Source organism: Suricata suricatta, chromosome 11 (genome assembly GCF_006229205.1).
Source record: "Suricata suricatta isolate VVHF042 chromosome 11, meerkat_22Aug2017_6uvM2_HiC, whole genome shotgun sequence".
In the NCBI taxonomy this organism is placed as follows: Eukaryota; Metazoa; Chordata; class Mammalia; order Carnivora; family Herpestidae; genus Suricata; species Suricata suricatta.
The window spans coordinates 64,445,206-64,466,747 of NC_043710.1; the positions used below are offsets into that span (position 1 = coordinate 64,445,206).

The following is a 21,542-nucleotide window of genomic DNA, read 5'->3' on the forward strand; positions in this document are numbered from 1 at the left end:
CAATCTTCACTGCATTTTTAGTTTGATTAAACACTGCTATAAATGCTATATATATGCATATCTGTGTGTGAAAAAATTAAAACATATTTAAAAACACTTTTTAAAATAATAAAGAATTATAGAATTTTTTGCTAGATTCTTTCAGCTTTTATTAAAAAATAAAGTGGCTAAAATAAGCAAGCAAGTCTACTTTGAGATATTAACATTTTCAATTTTAGAACTTGGCCTTAAGCTCATTGTATAATCTTTAAGCAATAAGGACATCTTACAAAAAGACGTTTCATTTCTTGTATAGGTTTAGGCTTCCTTGGCTTAGGCCATAGAAACAAATAAGTCTGTCTATGTTTAATTATATAGCTCGTTAGAAATTATGACTTAGAATGTTCTTGGGAAAGTCAGTAGAAAGTCCTATATTGTAAACTGATTTCCCGGGAAACCATATGCCTGCTTCAGATTTTGTTCCTTGAATATTTTTGGTTGTTTGACAAATTTAAATGAATTTGCTAATTGCTACTTCCTATACATGATTACCTTTTTTTTTCCCCTAAACTGTCCACAAACAGAAATCCCAGCTGTTTGCAGTGACCAAATCTATAACTGTGAGGTAAGGGAAACTTTTATAAATTGTTAAGAAAAGACTTCCTAAATTATTAGTGCATTTTACCCAGATATTAATTACTGAAACACATGGCCATAAAAAACCAGCCAGATGATTCTAGTTGAATATTGGGAAGATCGGCACAGCTATTGAGATAGAAGAATCACATACATCAAAAGTCATTTCAGAATTAGTAATTCGTACAATTATGGAATAAACATAAGGATATGGAACTCTGTCACAAATTATTTTTCAAGGATCCCTTACCATTGCATCTATATATCAAGAAGCACACAAACAAAACACAAAACAAAAACAAATAAAACAAAGCCCCCAAAAACCAAAAACAAAAGAAAACAAAACAAAAAACAATCCCCAAACAAAAGTAGTCTGGGCATTAAGAATATCTATAAAATAGATTCTTATTTTTACTATAACTCTTCAAAATAGCTTAGGTAGTCATATTTATGATTTTTATATTAAAGATTATTGATGAAAAGAGAGAAAATCAAATCTTCAGATATTTCCCCAACTCCAAATATTTGATGAAATATAGGATAAATTCAGAATAGTAAATTGACAGAATATTAAATTTCAGATATTTTCCACTTCTGCCTCCTTGATCTCTTTTTCAAGTGTATCACATGCATCTCAACATGTCCAAAAGTGAATTCCTAATCTTCTCCCCACAAGTGTTCCTCCCTAGTCTTCCCAATCTCACAAATGGCACCCGAATCCATTCAGCCACTCAATTAGAAAACTGGGCCTCATCCCTGGACATGCCCCCCATCTAGACTATCAGTAAGTGGCATCAGTTCTACCTCTGACATATAGCTTAACTCCATCCACTGTTCTTTACCTTTACCAAGTAACACCTAACTGATCTCTGCTCCCACTCTTGCTCCTTCAGTGCATTTTTTTCACAGCAGCCAAGTGATCTTCTGAAAATGACTAATTTGATCATATCACTCCCATGCTGAAAATTTTACAATAACTTCTTGTTGCACTTGAAGTAAAATAATAAATCTTAAAATATGGTCAATAATGCTGTGCATGATTTGGCCCTCCTTACCTTGACAATATCATTTTATATCACTCATTATCCTATCATTAAATATCAGTCATGATTGACTTCTTTAAGTTCCTCAAAGGTATCAAGATCTTTCCCCTTTTAGAACCTTGATACACACATGTTTTACTTCTGTCTGGATGCTCTCCTCCACTCTTTATCTGCCTAACTCTTATTTTTAGGTTTTTTTTTTTTTAAGGTTTAACTTAAGTGGCACACCTTTAAAGAAGTCTTTTTTGACCTTCTGTTTAATTAGCTGCTTTACAACTTTTTACATTCACTTTAGCATGTTTCCCAATTTATAAGTGTTTTCTTTTTCCTTTTTTTAAATTTTTTAAAATATTTTATTTATTTTTGAGAGAGAGAGAGAGAGAGAGAGACAGACAGACAGACAGACAGCATGAGCAGGGCAGAAGCAGAGAGATAGAGGGAGACACAGAATCCAAAGACAGGCTCCAGGCTCTGAGCTAGCTGTCAGCACAGAGCTGATGCGGGACTTTAGCCCACAAACCGTGAGATCATGACCTGAGCTGAAGTCAGAGGTTTAACCGACTGAGCCACCCAGGTGCCCCTATTATAAGTGTTTTCTACATCAGGCTTTCATCTTTTTGAGCAAGAACTATTCCTTATTTTTTGTGTGTCTCCATTTTCATCCTCTGTGCCAGGAATGTAATAAATACTTAATATTCTTTGAATCATTGAAAGACTAAGTCATTGAAGACATATATAGTTAGCTCTGTATTACATAAACATAATCAAGACTAGTTAGCCCAGTAGGCTAGAGAGCTGATGTTGACTACAGAGAGTGCTCACGTGCTCAGCCAAGGGCAGAGAAAGACCTGTGGGCACGTGTTATATTTTAAATGTTCTGCGGTGCTGAGTTGCTCAGTCAATAAATATCTGACTCTTGATTACGGCTCAGGTCATGATCTCATCGTTCTTGAGATCCAGCCTCCAGTTGTCCTCCATGATGACAGCATGGAGCCTGCCTGCAATTCTCTTTCTCCCTCTCTCTCTCTCTCCCTTTCCTGCTTGTACTCTCTCCCACAAAAATAAATAAATAAATAAATCAACTTAAAATAATTTATGGTATGGTGCCTGGGTGGCTTAGTTGGTTAAGCATCTGACTTCAGGTCATGATCTCACGGTTCGTGAGATTAAAACATTTAAAAAAACACTTTTCTAAATGTTCTGGAGCATGTTGGCTCTCCTGGTTAAGTTAAATTGTGACACACACTCCATCAGACTTTATGTCCTTCTCTCCTGTGAGAATTTTCTGATCCTTCTATCAGAATCAGTCTGATTCATCTTCATCTTCCCTGGTGCATGAGAGTTCCCACAGTACAAGTTAAACATTGGTAGAAATTTATTTTAAATGCATCATCATTCAAAAACAAAGAATTATAAAAGGCCAAGTGAAGCTAACATTTCAAGGTATCATCACCTTTAGTGCAGAACCTAATTTAATTATTCAATTTACTGATTCAGCACTTCCAGTGTTTAAAGCATTGGCAAAGACATTAGGAATTTAAACACTGACTAAAACCATTTCTTTTTTTTTGTACGTCAGTAAATTTTGTATAGAAAAAAAAATGCCCATCAGTGACCTCTGTATGGTGACAGTACAAAAATGTATGAGTGACTCAAGATAATTTGAACAGGAACAACAGGCCCACATCCCTCTAGAAGGATGTGGCAGGAGTCTGCTTTCTGGGATGCAAGGTTAGTTCTAGCAGTTTCCTGGTTCTCCACGCGTGAGTAAGCCAAACCTATCATACATATGCCATGCACCTTTGGGTTACTGCCTGGGTGTTCCTGATGGATTATGCTCATCTGTCTCTGTTTCCCCCTTTCTATGTCCCAGAACAATCCCTGCCCTGCTCCGGCTCAAAGGAGAAAAAAATTCAGACTGAAGAAGCCAACCAGAGGGGATCCTAGTACCAAAGATAAAGATCCCAAAAAATCCGTTCCTGATAAAATTCAAGAGTTTTGGCCATGGATTCCCTAGAACCTTGAACTGCTCTGCAGAGCTGCTGGAGGTCACCCAGTGACTCAGCCAGCAGGAGGCCAGCTAATGGATGCTGATGTTTTGCTGAGTGTTTCAAACTGGCATTGGCATTAGGGCTGTGCTAAATAATTGCTGTTAATTGAATTGTAGAAATATCTACCTTTTATTTATAAATAGTACATATTTTTTAACAGAAATAGTATAATGCTGAAATTGTTGATCTTTAAAGCAACTTGCAAATATGATGTTAGTAAATGTGTAGGTTAGAAAGTCTTTTTTTTCCCACCACCAGACATTGTGGTAAGCAAATGCCTTATTTCTTTTTTTCCCCGCAGATTTAATTATGTGATTTTAACACATTTGAATTTAGCCCAAGAGCAATCTTTGTTTATTTTCATTACATTACCAAGCAATTATAGCAAAGGCTGAAGCCATTTGTAGTAAAGAATACTGCAAATAGCATGCATATATAGGTAATATTTGTTTGGCAGTCAATTTGGACCAGCCACTGTTCTAAATACTTTACATGAATTGGTTCATCTAGCCTTCACATTTCTAGGGGCAAGGACTACTACTATCTACATTTTGTAGACGAGAAAATTAAGGCTCAGAGAGTTTAAGCTATTTGCTTAAGGTCAAACAACTAGGAGGTGCTAAGGAAGGTTCTAACCTAGACACTTTGACTCTGCAGGCTACAGTCCACCAGCAAGATTTAGTTAAATGTTAAATTCTCATAAACCCTATGGGACCGATACTACCATTATGATCCCCATTTAATAATGAGGGGATTTTCCAACCACTATTACTGTGCTAATAAGTGGCTGAACCAGGCTTTTGAACTCAGTCCTGTCTGATTCTTGGGGCTGAGATCCTAAATACCACCAACTACTGCCTTTACTTCTTTCCTTTTTAATCCCATTTAACATTAGAGATTAAGTAGATTTTAAGGGAAATAGAAATAATTACTCAAATAATATAGTAAGTATTCAGTCATAATTTCTAAAAATATTTAAAATACTATTAAGCCAGTTATTTGGATTATCTAAAATATTTGAAATACTGTTAAGCTAATATTAAATGTCATCATTCTGAAGAGCAGAACCCAAATGACTATTCTTAAAAAAAATTAATATAATGATTGATCTCACTGTTTATGTGGTTCCCCAGGGTTACTACAATTACATCAGGAGATTTGTGAGCCTTTAAAAATATAAATTTTAACTTATTTTGACTATTTCAAATATAAAATATTAGGTTGTATCTGTTGGGTATAACATGAGAGTATTATAAATCAAAACAAATCACAACAGTATTATAAAAATATAATAACTTATTTCAGGATATACCAGATAAATTATTATCATTCATATTACTATTTAATTAAAGTCACCATTTATATCTTAAAAATTAGAAAGAATTTATATGTCAGCCAAATCATGATGCAGTAAGATTAAAATTTATAGAAAAAATAAATGGTTTATATTTATAAGGCCATTGCTTATAAGGACATTCCTACATAAATCTGTCCCTTCTTCTTCTGAGTTCATATTAAGAGTATTGATTTCCTTGACCTTCTGTAAAAAAACCACTCTTGCAGGATTTCAAATCTCTAGGTAAGCACTGAATGCCAGAGCATAAAGAAGAGAGTACATCATAGGTGGATTATGGTATAAATTTTAGTCAAATGATGTCTTACTGTGAGTCATTTATGTTTTTATTACCTTTAGGCCCTTTGAACAGTTTGATTTCCACGACGGTCTCCAGAATGGGGCGTCTTCTACGCACGTACAGCCGAACAATGGAACCCGCTTCTTTGAGGGCTTCCACGGCCTTACTGTGGGAAACCTCCGACACATCGACCTCGTTCACCCGCAAGATACAATCATTGACCCTGAAAGAAAGGGAAATGAGCAAACGTTAGGCGGTGGGGGCGTGGAGGGGGGCTAGGAGGATTTCTTAAAGAATATTGTCATTGTTAGCTACTCTTAAGAAGTAGGGGAATGAAGTAAGCATTTTTTAAATTTTATTCGGAAGAAACAATTCAAATGAAAGAAATGAAGAAAACCTTGAACTCGCCAGCCTTCCCGGCATTTCCGAATGGACTGCACTATTGGTCAGCCCCATCTGGGACTCCAGTCCACTGGGATAGGAAGCACATTGCACATGGTGCAGTGAGAAGGACATATCTGAAGGTCTCTGTCAGTTACAGGATTATTTTGATTAGTTTTAGCTCTTTAACTGAGGGTTATGATTGCAGCGGTTCTCAGAATTTACTATGGACTCTACAGACATAGCAAATGTAACCTTACCGGTTAGTTTTTCCTGAATTTTTAATTTGCTAATTATATAGGTAATATGTAGTCATTTTAGAAAATTTGTAAAATGTAAGAATGTAGAAAGAAGAAAATATATACATGATCTAATCCTCTAAAACAAACCTGTTAAATTTCTGGTAAATTATCTTCTAGTATTTTTTCTCCCCCTCCCCAATTCATAAAGCAATATGACAGATATTAAAGTTTACATTTCACAAAATTGAAAGAAAATCTCAGGTAATCTTTGCCTTAGGTATTTACTCTGAAAAACCTAGCATTATGGTAAATTCTGCACTAAACTTTCCTTTTTGCATTTTCTCTTGGGAAGGAATAATTTGACTTTTCTATCCAGCTGTCCAGGTGGTTTATATTTACATATCCATGGACTTCAAATCTCTTTTATATTCATGATAATTAGTAAAATTTTAGTAATAGTTAAAAGTATGCATCTTGAGACTAGAAAGATTTCCTTCCTTTGTTCTGAATATCCATTCTAGTATTTCCCATCTCAGTTCACCATATTGCTAAGAGTAAAATATAAGGGTCTGCCCTTTCTCGACATCCCTATCCTGCAACCACCACGATTTCAGGTCTCCCTACAAAGTGTACCTGCAATCCATCCAGGTTTCCTTATCTGTACTGTTACCACCCTAATTGAAGTCAACATCATCTCTCATGTGGATGATTTCTTTTTTTGTTGTTGGTAGTTTTATTTATTTACTCTTTTTAGTTTATTGTCAAGTTGGTTGCCAAAAACACCCAGTGCTCATCCCCACAAGTGCCCTCCTCCATGCCCATCACCCCCCTTCCCTTTTCTGCCTCCCTGTTCAGCCCTCAGTTTGTTCTCCAAATTCAAGAGTCTCTCATGGTTTGCCTCCCTCCCTCTCCCTATTTTTTCCTTCCCCTCCCCCATGATCCTCTGTTAAGTTTCTTCTTTTACACTTATGAGTGAAAACATATGGTATCTGTCCTTCTCTGCCTGACTTATTTCACTTACCATGACACTCTCAAGTTCCGTTCACATGGCTTATTTCAATGGCTTTCTACCTACCCTTCCAGGAGCCTCCCTTTTCAGATTTTAATGCACTCTCCACAGAATGGCCAGGGTAAAGCGAACACCACTAATTGGTTGCTTACCCACCTTCCATTCTGCATTTCCTTCTTCCCAACAGTGCCTGATGTCTCAGGACATCTATTCCTCAGCAAATAGTTGTTAAACCAATAAGATAAGAAGCCTAAGTTCATTATTGGGCCTTCCATATCCTAAGTTTCTAAACACTGATAATTAGCCTCTCAGTATCTATGTTCACATCTATAAATAAATATACTAGTAATATCTACAATAAAGACCTTGAGGGATGATTAAATGAGATAATATACATGTAAGTCTTTAGTACAGACTATGATATAGGATAAGCACCTAAAAAATGGTTATTGGTAGCACTGAAAATTTTGATTTATAATATTTTAATTATTAGATCCTTTCCATAAATTCGTGGAATAAGACTTACTATCCACATTATAGAAATGAGGATTGTTCCAAGTGATCAAGTTCTTTGTCTAAAGCTGTCAACAATTTGGGTAGATTGGATATGATCTCAGGTCTTCCTGTTTCAAAAGTTGGGCTCTCTTTTCTCAGGATCACATACATTTAATGTGATGAACAGTTTCATGTATACTATGCAAATCAATTCAAAATTATAATATGGTAGTGAAAATATTATATAAAAAGGATGGGAAGAATTTTTCTATCATTTTTTCCCATAACTTTGCTATACATGCTTGGGGAGCTGAGTTATAGAGACTCTTATCTCAGGGAGAACACTGATTAACCTCAAAATTCTAAGGTATAACATTATACTTATTATGTAAGGACAGAAGTCTAAACCAAACAGACTCTATGACAGGCTTTAAGTTCCCCCTCTGATCTAGAAGGCCTAGGTTTCAGTTCCCCGAAACTAACAGGCAGTTACACATTGCCTAGAGCAAGAGAGACCACCTCCACAACACCCAATCAGGGAAGGCCAGCTGCCACTCTCCACATTCCTAAGGGTGAGGCCTGCAGATGGGAACTTTAGATAGGACCCTGTTACCTAATGTTAAAGTTAACCCGATAGTCACAGAACAAGATCCTAGGCTTGCTCTGTAACTGGTTGATTTTAAAGGTATTCTATACATGTTTTGGCTATTGTTGACATTGCTGCTATGAACATTGGGGTACATGTGCTCCTATGCATCAGCATTTCTGTCTCTCTTGGGTAAATCCCCAGCAATGCTATTGCTTGGTCATAAGGGAGTTCTATCGATAGTTTTTTGAGGAACCTCCACACTGTTTTCCAGAGCGGCTACATGGCAATGAGAGGAAATGACATATGGCCCTTTGTAGGAAAGTGGATGGACCTTGAGGGTGTCATGCTGAGTGAAGTGAGCCAGGCAGAGAAGGACAGAAACCATATGTTTGCACTCATAGGTCTAGCAGGAAAACAAGAGAGACCTAATGGAGAACCAGGGGGAGCGGAGGAGGGAGAGAGAGTTGGGGAGAGAGAGGGATGCCAAACTTGAGAGACTATTGAATGCTGAGAATGAACTGAGGGTTGAAGGGGAAGGGGGAGGGGGGAAGACAGGTGGTGATGATGGTGGAGGGCACTTAAGGGGAAGAGCACTGGGTGTTGTATGGAAAACAATTTGACAAAATATTATTGGGAAAAAAAAAATAAAGGTACTCTAGATGTTGTAATTGGATCCTGCCAAAAGTATTGAATATGTAGACAATGTGAATGGTTAAACCTGCTGTCAATGATATTGTATAATAATGATTGGATCACTGTACCTGTGTCACAATTTCCTGTAACTCCCCCTTCCCTAACCCCATAAAAACCCTGCTCAGCCCTTGTTCGGGGCTCTCAGCACGGATCCACTGAGCTGGTGAAGTCTGTGAGCCCGAGCCTGAGTCTGTAATAAAGCCCTTTGCTTTTGCATGCGTGCCTCGGTCTCCCTGGTGATCTCTGGTTGTTGAGGATATTGCCACTTGGGCATAACAATTAAGATTCAGTGATGCCATTTTTTTTTTTATAACAGACGCTATGGCTTTAATAGGTTTACACATATATTTCCTCTCTGACAAAAAAAAATGGAAAATTACCAATTAAAATAGTTTTGAGAATGTAGGCAACATGGGTGCCAGCCGCCCTACAGCAGCTGGTCCTTTGAGAGCGGGTAATTTTGTCATCTCGTGATAATGCAAACACATAGTGTTTACCATCACCCTATGCTCAGAATATTAATCGTATCTTAAAACACTGCTTTCCATAGAAGGGAGGGGCTGACATTTAAAAAAAATTATGGATGTTCTATCTATTCAAACTGTACTAAATTTTCCCTTTTGTATATAGTGGAATCCTTAATTGTCAATTGCTGGGGTGAGGAAATCATGGCCTAAATTGGATGTTTTTTCCTGAACATGTGGAGGATGTAGGCAACTTTCATGCAGTTAAAAGAGCATCAGAGTAGCATTCAGAACACTTGGATTTGAGTCGCAGCTGTGTGACTCTGGTCAAGTCAGTTCATCTCCTTGAGCCTTAGTCTCCAGGCACTTTACTCCATGAAAGTAAGTGTGCCCAGAGTGAGTGGGCAGAGTAATCAGACAGACAATGCATATGGGTGTAAGTGTGACCTGTAGTCTACAGTACATGTGAGAGTTGCTGCTACTGATCGGTGAGTCTAAGATGCTGTGCTCAAGGACTTACTGAAAGGTGAACGAGATGGAAATGGAAAGTTTTAGAGGGCTTGCTATGTACCGTATCATTCTAGTTACTTCATTTATTTAGTGGTTCTTAATCCCCACCATTTAGAAAACATTCATGCTCATGAAACTTTACTGACAAAGTCACAGTGTTGTTGAGGGCAGGGACATGATTCCCAACCTAGTTTCACCCTTTTCTGAAGCCTATGCTGATATCAACTTCCTTAAAATTGATTGTTTTAAATTAAAAAAAAAAATAGGTGTGTGAGGGGCAGAATTTATATATTCAAAATTTCAAAATATAGAGCAATGAATATCAGGGCAAACTAGGGCACCCAACTTCCCTTCCTCCCAATCACTTAAAATAGCATCTGGCTAGAGGGTCAGAGCTATTTAAAATATATTTGCTTTTACTACTAGTAGATAACCTTTGTGAGTAAAGCCACAACTTGCATTCATTTTGAAACAAAAATGTACCATTAGTTTCAAACTCAAGTAATGTTTTGTCCAAATAAAAAGTACAGCCTTTATCACATTTCTGATATGTACTAGAAACACATCCTCCCCACTCAACTCATGCAACTGAGTTTGATAGTTTCATTGTTTTCAGTTCTTGTTGTTTCAAATATAAGTATACAATATTCATTTCATGAAATGAAACTGTCCAAGAGATTGGAAGGCTAATTTTAATCTTTTTCTTGTCTCTTTTCATTAGAATTCTGGTACATTTCCTTGCAAAAAGATGTTTTAGAAATAAAAAAGACATTTCATCATTACCATGTCAATGGAATCACATCTAAATTTTCCATTAAATAATTAAGTATTCTGGAATATGATATAGGATCACTGAAAAGCCAAATAATACCTGGCAAATTATTTGTTCCACTTTAAGGATATAGTTTAAATAACCTACATTACTTACTTGTTCATAGTTATTAAAGTAATGTTCTATTATAAAATAAGCTTAGCTCATTGTCTTTTTTAGGCTGCCAGTTCTCTAAAAATGATCACCAAATATTGTGTTAAAATTAAAAATTCCTGTTCATTATGCATTTAAAAACATTGAAAGGAAAGATAACAAAGTTTTTAGCTCTTGTTCCTTCTGGATGTAGAGATAAAAGATTTTAAAAATGTTTATTTATTAATTTTTGAGAGAGACAGAGTATGAGTGGGGGAAGGGCAGAGAGAGAAGAAGGCAGAGATTCCAAAGTGGTTTCCTATGCTGCAGACACAAAGCCTGATGCAGGGCTTGATGCAGGGCTTGAACTCACGAACCATGGGATCATGACCTGAGTCAAATTCAGACACTTAACCAACTGAGCCACCCAGGTGCCCTGATTATGTATGTTTTAAAAAGCATATTTCTACTTGTGTTTCTTCCCACGTTCAATAATGGCCATATACCACAGCAGAGAATCTAGGAACATGAACCTCGGGGTCTTGCCACACTCAGATCCAATTAGGGTCTTGTCCCAGCTCTAGAACTTAGGAGCTATGTGGCTTCAGGCAAGTCACATGACATCTCAAAGTCTCAATTTCTTCTTCTGGAAATAGGGATAATAAGATTGCTGGCTGGATTTAAGTGAGATAATATATGTGAAATACTACAGTGCCTGACAAACAGTAAGGCATTACACTCTTAAAAAAGGGATAAACGATTTGCCTAAAAAAGGTAAGAAGTGATTATTGTGGAGGAAAGAAGTTACAAAAGGTAGAGGAAGGGAGAGAACTACAGTCAAAATACTGAAAATGTGTTTGAAATTTTGTATGAGAGAGGGAGGAAGAAATAAGATGAATGGGATTTGGGGGAATAAAAATGTAAAAATAAGGGCTTTCATTAAGTCTGATTTTAGGAAGTATAATGTAATTCCCCTTTAATTTTACTCTCCTGCTGCCCCCAAGAAAATAGTCAGTTGTTTTGATTCAAACTACATCTTTATGGAAACAATGGTGAAAGCTTCTAAAGATCAGCCCTGGACAGATTTCCCAGCACCGTGTGCCTCTGTCCTTGCTCCTCTCCACACGTCTAATGATACTCAGTCATCCACAGACCCTCTCAAGCCTTCATTCAAAAGTATGTTTTAAGTCACAGGGTCTGAAACTTAACTTTGCAGCAGCTATTTTTTTTAACTTTATTTTGAGGGCGTGGTGTGCAGGGTGGAGGGACAGAGAGAGAGAGAGAGGGAAAAAGAGAGAATCCCAAGCATGTTCGGCACTGTCATTGTACAGCCTAACTTGGGGCTTGAACTCAGGAACTGTGAGCTCATGACCTGAGCCAAAATTGACTCGGAAGCTTAACCAACTGAGCCACCTAAGTTCCCCAGCTATTGGTTTTTACGTGGTATTACCGAATTCGCTTATTCTTTATTGTCTCCACTTAGTATTACCTTCTTTGGTCAAATAGATAAATTAATTACAGACCACAACATGAAGGAACCTGGTCAATGTTTAGTGTGTTGGAGATAATACAATAATGTACTATCAAATGGAGAATACTAGTTAGGGAACTATACTATCTGCACCTAAAGAGAACAACTGATTACTTAAACTCAGAATCTGTTTGAAAGGAATGACTCCATAGATTTTGTGTTAATTACAATGAAACCAGAAAAGCTTTGAAGGTTAAGGTTGCAAAAAGACCTTATTTTTCTTTTATTCCTAAAGTCATTAAAGGTAGGTTAAGAAAATATAATATTCAAAACTTTACTTTAAAAAAGACAAGTGCTTTATGCCAACAACAACAACAAAAATACCCCCCACACATACCCTGAGGCTGACCTGAATGGCTTCAAATCATTATGACCTTTCCCAGATTTACTTAGATGTATCTGTCTGTACTCGTCCTGCACCTTTCATGAAGTGCACATGAGTGCTCCCTGGGAATCTTAAAAATCCACTATCAACTAAAATTGATGAAATTTCTCACCTTAAAAATTCACCTCTTAGGGTGCCTGGGTGGCTCAATTGGTTAAGTGACTGACTCTTGATTTTTCAGCTCAGGTCATGATCTCACGGTGTGTGGGTTTGAGCCCCATGTTGGGCTCTTGCTGACAGCATGGAGCCTGCTTCAGCTTCTCTCTGCCTCTCTTTCTCTCAAAAATAAATGTTAAAAGAATAACCTATTATATTGACCTTATTAGGTGCTATTAATCCATTATAACTGAGAATAAAAGAATGAAAATCAACTTATTTTAACAATTTTCCAGAAAAGGAAAAGGATTAGTGTTTCAAAAGCATCAACTATGTGCCAATGTGGTAATATCTGCTGGTAGTTTTTCTCCAACAAATATCCACATGGTTGCAAATGTGTTAAGTTCGTGTAGCTCGGATGATGGCTCACTTGTCAGTTTTGGTCGGTTCCACTATTGGGGAATTTGGAATTGAACCCAGGAGATTCAGATATTATCTGAACAGAAGAAAACAGTAGCCTGAGTGTTTAACAATGGGAGGTGCTCTCTTCCAGGTTGACTGAAATGGCAAAAGCTTGTCTGCAAGAAGATAGAGAATAAAGCAGATGTATGTAAAGAAGCAAGGGCTTCAGACAGCTGGAGGGATCCTCCTGGGCTCCTCACAATGCTTCCGTCCATGGATGGCCTTCTCAGGGCTTAGTTCTCTGATTCATTCTGGAATCTGAGAAGATTCTTTGTGTGTCTTTCTAATTCATTCCCCTTTTCAATTAAGTTAGTTCAGGTGGATGTGCACTACCTGCCAACAAAAATTTCTAACTAATATAGACAGATTTCTGTGACCAGCTCTTTTTTTTAAGCAGTTTATTGTCAAATTGGTTTCCATACAACACCCAGTGCTCTTCCCCACAAGTGCCCTCCTCCATGACCACCACCCCTTTTCTCCCTCCCCCTTTCCCTTCAACCCTCAGTTCATTTTCAGTACTCAATAGTCTCTCAAGTTTTGAGTCCCTCTCTCTCTCCAACTCTCTTTCCCTCTTCCCCTCCCCCTCTGTGACCAGCTCTTAACATGCATTATGTCTTTTAGCAATTTCCTTTTTTGTTGTTATTATTTTTTTAATTTGAGAGAGAGAGAAAGAGAGGAAGTGGGGAAAGGGTAGAGAGAGAGAGAGAATCATAAGGTTTGAGATGGGGCTCCATTTTACGACCAACTTGTGAAATCATGACCTGAGCCAAAATTAAGAGTCAGACACTTAACTGACTGAGTCACCTAGGTGCCCTCTATTTTCTTTTTAATACTTAACTCAAGTTCATCTTGTATTCTGGGAAATTATCCCTGGATCAGCTGGCTGGTCCAGTATCCCACCACAACGTAGCCAGTGCAACATATTAATAGGGTTGGCAGATTTAGCAACGAAAGAGTGTAAAAGATCTAGTTAAATTTGGCTTTGAGATAAAACAATAATACTATTCAGAAAAACACTTTTTTTTAGTGTATGTTCTATACCATGTTTGAGACATACTAAAATTTACTAGTATTTGTCTGATATTCAAATTTAACTGAGTATATTTATAAAAATACAGTATTTATGAAAGCACTGAACTGTGCTTATATATATGCATATGCTTATATATTTTATAACATAAATTAAAACTCAAAGAAGTCTATAATAACAGTAAGTCATGTCTAGATAATCTCAAAGCTCATGTACTCTACCATCCATATTTCTCTGGTTTACTAAAAATAATTTGGAGACTTATTTAAGGATGAATCCCAACTATTGAGTGACCATAATTGGGGTCAAAGATCATACTGACAACAGTAAGCCAAGCCAAATAACAAAATCTAGATCAATGGTTCGTAAGCTTTATTATGCATTAGCTACGTGGAGAGTTTGTTAAACCACAGATTGCTGGCTCCACCCTGAGTCTGTGATTCAGTAGGTCTGGAGTAGGAGAGAGGATTCAGGTTTCTAACAAATTTCTAGGTGATGCTGGCCATGCTGGTCTGGGACCATACTCTGAATTCCACTGTGCTAGGTTTTGAAGGGTTACTCACTTGGCACATAGGTGGTTCATTCTAAAATGAACAGGAGTATTTTCAGTCTTACATAGACAAAACTGACTGTGATAAAAGTCCTAAGCTAAATCTAGACCCAATCCCCTTAGTGTTGCAGCTTTTCATTCTTTGGAATGATGTCTCGGAGGGAATTTGGGCCAGGAGACCTCAGCTGCTACACTGTGTGACTGTGCAATATGCAAGCCATTTTCCAGCCCTTGTTTTATATGTGTTGTTCTTTCCTTGACTCTTTTCCTTCAACAAAGACCAAGTGATAACTATTTCATTCTACATTTTAAAAATAGGGCTTCTGTTCTTGCCTCTAATTCTGGGTCAGAGTAACTTTGGTTTATGATCCATAGAAGCCATCCCCTACAGTGAATGTACTGTTTTTCTCTATTTGCCACTTCATTTCCCTTATATAAAATGTTTGCAGGACTCTCTGCAGCTGTCATCTGGGAAAGATCACAGCTTTAAACAATGGGGGAAGAAATTGGCTATTTCAGCATCAGTGATTGGTCTTTTGGCACTTTCCCAGAAAAGCAGAGAGGCCAGCAACAAATCTTGAGCCAGGTAGCTTAGTGAGTAAACATGGAAAACAGGCATGAAATGGGAATTTCAAAAGGAAAAGATCATAGGACTGGAGAATACTTAGATCACTCAGACCAATACTCTGTCTGCAGACAGAACTGCATATCAATTTTCATGAAATGGGGTCCTGGTACCTCCCATCTGGATCACTATAGTAGCTGGTTTTCCCAATTGGTAAGGTAAGTACTCCCCTTTCACTTCGTCCTGATACACAAGCCCAACTTCAACTTTTTAAAGCAACTCTATCATCATTTCTTCTCCCTCAAAATTCATCAAGTTCCTTGACCCATATAGAATAAAAACTGTTTATCTTTGCATTACTAATGTCTGGCACACAGTTGTCACTTACAAATGAATGAACATCATTGAAAGGATTCTAACTCTGACCCCTCTCCAGCTCCCGTTCTCGTTAATTCATATCAGCATTGTTCTGAGAACATAATGAGCCCATTCTCTGCCTCTGCATTTTATTTCATGGTGCTTTCGGCCTCGCAAAGGTCTAATCAAGACCAGACTCATTCAAGGGCAAGCTCATAATCCATAGCTTCATAAAATGTTTCCTAGTCACTCAAATCCTCATTGCGCATATTGCTGAAAGTGTAAATATGTGGTAGATTCTCATTAAAGAAGTACAGATTGACTTGGTACCCCCACTGAACCTAAAGCAAGTATATACATTAGGAAATGTATTTTTAAACATTGGATTTGATTTCCTGTTTTCCTCTACTCAAACCTGTTCTAATCCCAGAAGTTAATATGAATCAACTTATATGAACTTCATAATTATACATCTCATTCTAATTAGATGGGGTTTAATGGTATTGATGATAATTTCAGTGAAAATTTGAGAACGACAAGGAACATAGTATTCTGGGAAGAATATTGAATTATAAACCAGATGTGAATTCTAATCCTGGTTCTGCCACTTTCCAGTTAAGTGAGTTATTTTTTTTTACCCCACTCTTGTTTAAATTGGGTTCAGTGATGTTAAAATTCTCTTTTGGCTCTGGTGTTCTATAAATCAAGGTTCAATGTCAGCTCATCCTGGAATCTATCTTTGTTTGGAAGTCTGGAGTTCATCTCAAATGGAGAAGAATGCCAAATTATTCTCATATTTTCCAATGAATAACTCTATATATCATTTTTATTCTCTATCAAGGTAAATTATTCCATCACCAAAAGTGGGAAGTTTTCCTTTCTCAACCACACATTCAATCTGTCACTTTTTGTTTCTTTGTTTAATGTTTTCTCTTTTTCTTCACTTTTCCTATCTAAGATATGGCCCTTATTGTTAATCACGTGATTCTAGGGGGAAAAAATCAACTAGCCTTCTTTCCAGATTTTCTCCCATAATCCATCTTCTAGTTTATTGCCAGAATAGTGTTCTTGAACACACACTTGATTGCTTTATTCTTCTATTTATCAGTGTTTAATTGTTCTCCATTCCCTACAGATTTTCAAAGATTTTAAAAATTAAAGCAAAGAAGCCCTTTCTTCAATGGAATCTTACTAAGTAGCCAAATAATGTATATTTATAATTTTGTGTATGTAACAAAAGCAGTTTCTGTAATTTCTGCATTGGGGAGGGACAGTTATGAAGTGCAGCTTGATGAAAGGCCCTCATTTACAACCTCTCAGAGGTCTCAGGGAATCCAGAGTCAGAGTACTGTATATGACTGAGCTAGTGAGTACTGAAAGAAATCTAGGGGAAGCCTCTTGTCCAAGTCAAGTGAGTGCCCTGGTGCTGGGTCTGCTGAAGTGGGTATTTTTTATTCCTAATCTATATAGGAATTTATATAGCTTCTAAAGGCTTTCTATGGGCTAAGGGTAGCACTAGTCCTGGGACTCTGTGAAACATAAATGGAGTCCACCTACCTTTTTGGATAAAGCCCGAAGATCTTCACATAATAAACAGGTCTTCCTACAGTCTGGTTTCTATTCTTCTATTCACCACTGTTTGTTGGATCATTAATAGTTTCTTCAAACACCATGCAAGTTCACAGTTCAGGACTGTTCCTCTGCCTGACCAGGCACCTTAAGACTTCACATTTGTCTGAAAATCTTACCCATCCTAAGACTAATGTCAATTCTGAAGCACCTTTGTGGTTTAAGAGGGAAGATACAAAAAACAAGGTATGAAATTTCGGTATGTTAAGTGCTATGGGAAGAGCAATATAGGATACTGGAGGAGCACAAAATAAGAATACATTATCTGGTGTAGGGAGGCCAAGGAAAACTTCTTGGTAGGCAACTGAGGTAGGTGAGATCTAAAGGCCAAATAGGAGTTTTCCAGGTGAATATATATATACAGAGAGATGTGTTCCTGGAATAGCTTAGTGGCTAGTGAGTTGAGGGGCACAGAATGAGTCTTGAAGGCCTATAAGGCATGATAAGGAACTGGAGATGAAGCCAAAGGCAATAGAAAACCACTGTAGTGCTTACCTAGAACAGTGTTTTAGAACAATCTCTCCAGGTACAGTGTGGAAATATGGAGCCTTGATTAGATTGTGCAGGTGGAGTTAAGGGTAGAAGAAAGCAAGAATTCTTATAAGAGGCTATTGTATAATCCTGATAAAGATATGGTGGCCTGGATTAAACCAGTGGCAGAGGCAATCAGGATAGAGCTAAGAGAAAAGATGAGAGGGCTAATTTGAAACTTCTAGGTATGCTGATGGATTGGATGAGAGAGGTAAGGAAAAGGAGGAAGTGTGTTATTTAAACTTTTATCTCTACCTCTAAATCATGAGTCACATGAGGAGATAAATTCTATCTTAAATTCATTTTTAAAACTTTAGTGTCTACTATCGTGCCTGGTATAGAGCTGGCAGTGAATATATGTTTGATAAATAAAGGAATGAATTTTTAAAGTGGGGACGTTAGTCAATGACGTCCTTGCTGTCAGTCTCCATACTTTCCTCATCCTTTCCAGTGACCTTGTCCCATGAGAATGCTGTGTCTTATGCCATCTTGTTTCTCCTCTATAAATATAATCATACTGAAACGTAATCACTGGAAGAAACAAACTATCATTCACAAGCATATTTGCATTAAAAAAAAAGAACTCCAGTGAAAGGGCAAGGTCCAAACAAATAAAAAAAGCAAGTAATCAATGATAAGATCTCAAATGAGAGATGTAATATAATATGCACAAACATGCACATTCAATCAGCATTTACTGAGCATCTGCTACATAGGGCCAGATATTGTGCAGGCACTAAGGACACAGTGCTGAATGAGAACGGTATGGATGGCCCCTGACATGGGGGTGGAGTGGAGGAGAGTGACAAGGAGACCCTAAATCACATCACAAGGACAATAGCCTGTATCTCTTACATACAAGACTAGTTCTAGCTTAAGCATGTCTTCCAAACTTTAGGGGTGAAGTTTTAATTTTAAGTTTTTGTTTACTATTTTTTAAAATAATATTTTTAATGTTTATTATTTTGAGAGAGAGAAGGAGAGGGAGGGAAGGAGAGAGAGGGTGAGAGAAGGAGAGAGAGAGAGAGAGAGAGAGAAAGAGAGAGAGAGAGAGCATGAGCAGGGGAGGGGCAGAGAGAGAGGGAGACACAGAATCTGAAGCAGGCTCCAGGCTCTGAGCTGTCAGCACAGAACCTGACTTTGTGCTCAAATTCACCGACCGGGAGATCATGACCTCAGCCAAAGTCAGAATTAACCTACTGAGCCACCCAGGTGCCCTGCTATTCTTATTTATGATTATTATAATTCTTGGAGCTTAATTAATGGAAAGAGAAGAATTGAACCCTAAGCAAGAATTCAAGTATACTATGTGGAAAACTGCTTGCAATCTTTCCCCTTATTTTGAACTGTTCTTCACTTATTACAAATATAAAAGGTGTTCCTTGATGCTTCCCCATGGGGGTGTGCAGGAACTGTGGATCGGTTGATATTCTATATACTACTACTTACACAGAGCAAATATACATTATCTGCTGGTAAGTGATTTCAGCAGTTTATAAGATGCATAAAATATTTAAGAGGAAATTGTAAGGATCTTTAAAGGTTCTTAACATTGTAAATATTAAATCTCGCACTGAATAAATTCATTAGTTGTTAAAGAGAAACAATTTTCAGCATTTGTACAGTTCAATAACAAATAAGATACCTGTCTAACCTAATTCATTTGTTTTCTTATCTATTAGATCTCTCCCCACTACAAGGTAAGCCCTAGGAATGAAGAACTCTTGTCCCTACTCTTCTCTTTTTTATCACCAGTGGGTGGCATATACCTCACACAATACACCCCCACCATTCACCCAGTTTTCCTTGTTCCTTTTCTTTCCTCATCTCTGTCTCCAATCCATCAATAAGATCAATCTAACTCCAAAATAGATCCCAACTTATCCTTTTCTCTACATCTCCACTACTACTACCCAGTCCAAATCACCATCACTTCCACCTGGACATGGTAGTTCACTGGTTCTACTCCTATTCTTTAGAATATGTTCTCTACATGGAAGCTAGAATATCTGAGTTTTAAATGTAAATCAGATGGTATTAGTAACCCCTTGCTTAAGCCCTCCAACCTCTTTGTATATCCTGTAAAATAAAATCTGAATCCCTTACCTGCCTTACATGCTTACCTGGCTCCCAGTTCTTCCTGTGCTCTCATCTTCTCCCTCCTTCTGCCTTGTCCTCTTCACTCCAGCCACAGTGATTCTATTTTTTTCTAGTATGTGCCTAGATCAACTCTGCTTTAGGACACTTGATCTTAGTGTTCCTTCGACTTTGAAAGTCTTTCCCCCATCTTTGCTTGTCACTAAGATCTTACTTCAAGAGCCACCTTCTTAGAGAAGCCTACATTGAGCATCCAATCTAAAGTAGCCAGCTGGTACTCGTGCTGCATCACTTGGCTGTATTCTTTTCATAGCACGTATTATGTGGGATACTTTGTGTATCTATTTATTTTCTGCCCAACAGACAAAAATGTAAGTTCCTTAGAATAGGAACCTTGTCTTGTTGACCATTTTATTCTTAATTCCTAGTACAGTGCCAAGCCCATAGCTGTCACTCAATAAATAGTTAAATAACAAATAAATTAGTGAATGAAGGGATGAATGAATAAATAGTAGTTCTACCTAACTTGGATTGAGTTTGTCAACAATAAAGTATGTATAATCTTGCTATCCAGATTTGAAATGTGGCTCAAAGACCTCTTAAATTCAAACCCATAATTATCAGAATTATTTAGTACTGGCAAATGCTATGAGCAATTTTCTATACAACAGATAAATGCTAAATTGCTCAGAGGTAGTAATTTTTGAGGGTAGATGATTAGTGATGCTGTTTTTGACCTTTTCTAAGTTGCAAAAATCAGCTGTTATTGTTTATGTGATTTCATAATACCCATACCCCTCATCTCTTCCTAGGCTAAATCATAGTTCATAAAGTAAATTCAAATTAATTTTGTGAGGAAAACTCATGACACATTTTGAGATTGGTATTTTATGATTCCATAAAATCAGAAATAGCTCTCTTGTTTAATGGCTGAATTGTTATGTTTGCAAATGTTATGTTTATACTTGTTCTCAACTATGGAGGTGAAACTCAGAGGCTTGGGATAGTGGCCAGAAGGGCTAAAAGCACCAAGTATGTATGGTACCTTTGCTTACAGGTATCTTCTCTCTTTTAGTAATTGGGTTTCATTTTAATTCATAATTTTATCTTTTAAAATACAAATAAACTCATTGCTATCTGTCATTATGTATAACTCTCCATGCAGAAAATGGGACTTCTTTTTAGAGGATAGAAAGACTAGGGGACTCTCTGAGGGATAATTTCATGGAGGAATTTATTAAAGGATACCATAGGCACCAGGGCAGTAGTGAAGAAGAGTTTCCAGAAGATAAAGGAGACCAGAAAGAGATCTAAATACCACCTATTTCCTAGGACTCCTATGCAACAAATGTAGTAACCTCCAGAAACAGTGTTTATAAAACACTTCAACAATATTATCTGTTTTTATTCTTAAAGCCTGGAAATATGCCATGCAAATATTCCTACATTTTCAAGTGGAAAAGCTAAGGCTTAGGCAAATTGAGTAACACTCAAATTCACACAACAGATCAAAGACAAAAATAAAAATTATACATTCATCTTATGGCTGCTGGTCTTATTTCCTTGCCATTTATCACTCCTGTTTATGCTGCTGTCACTTGGTCCTTCTGTTAAAATTGTTTGGCAAACCCCCAATCCTGATCGAACCCAACCCTCCATCTCCTTCATAGCCTCTTCCA

At 37.3% G+C, this 21,542-nt stretch overlaps 1 protein-coding gene across 8 annotated transcripts in view; it reads right to left on the bottom strand.

Annotated features, from left to right (window-relative positions):
• The window catches only part of DLG2 (discs large MAGUK scaffold protein 2), a 1,964,578-nt gene that overhangs the window by 524,620 nt on the left and 1,418,416 nt on the right, over positions 1-21,542 (bottom strand). For all 8 annotated transcript variants that reach the window (XM_029956387.1, XM_029956381.1, XM_029956385.1 and 5 more), the window contains one exon: positions 5,397-5,566. In XM_029956387.1, coding sequence (XP_029812247.1) covers positions 5,397-5,566 — 170 coding nt within the window. The remainder of the gene's footprint in view (positions 1-5,396; positions 5,567-21,542) is intronic.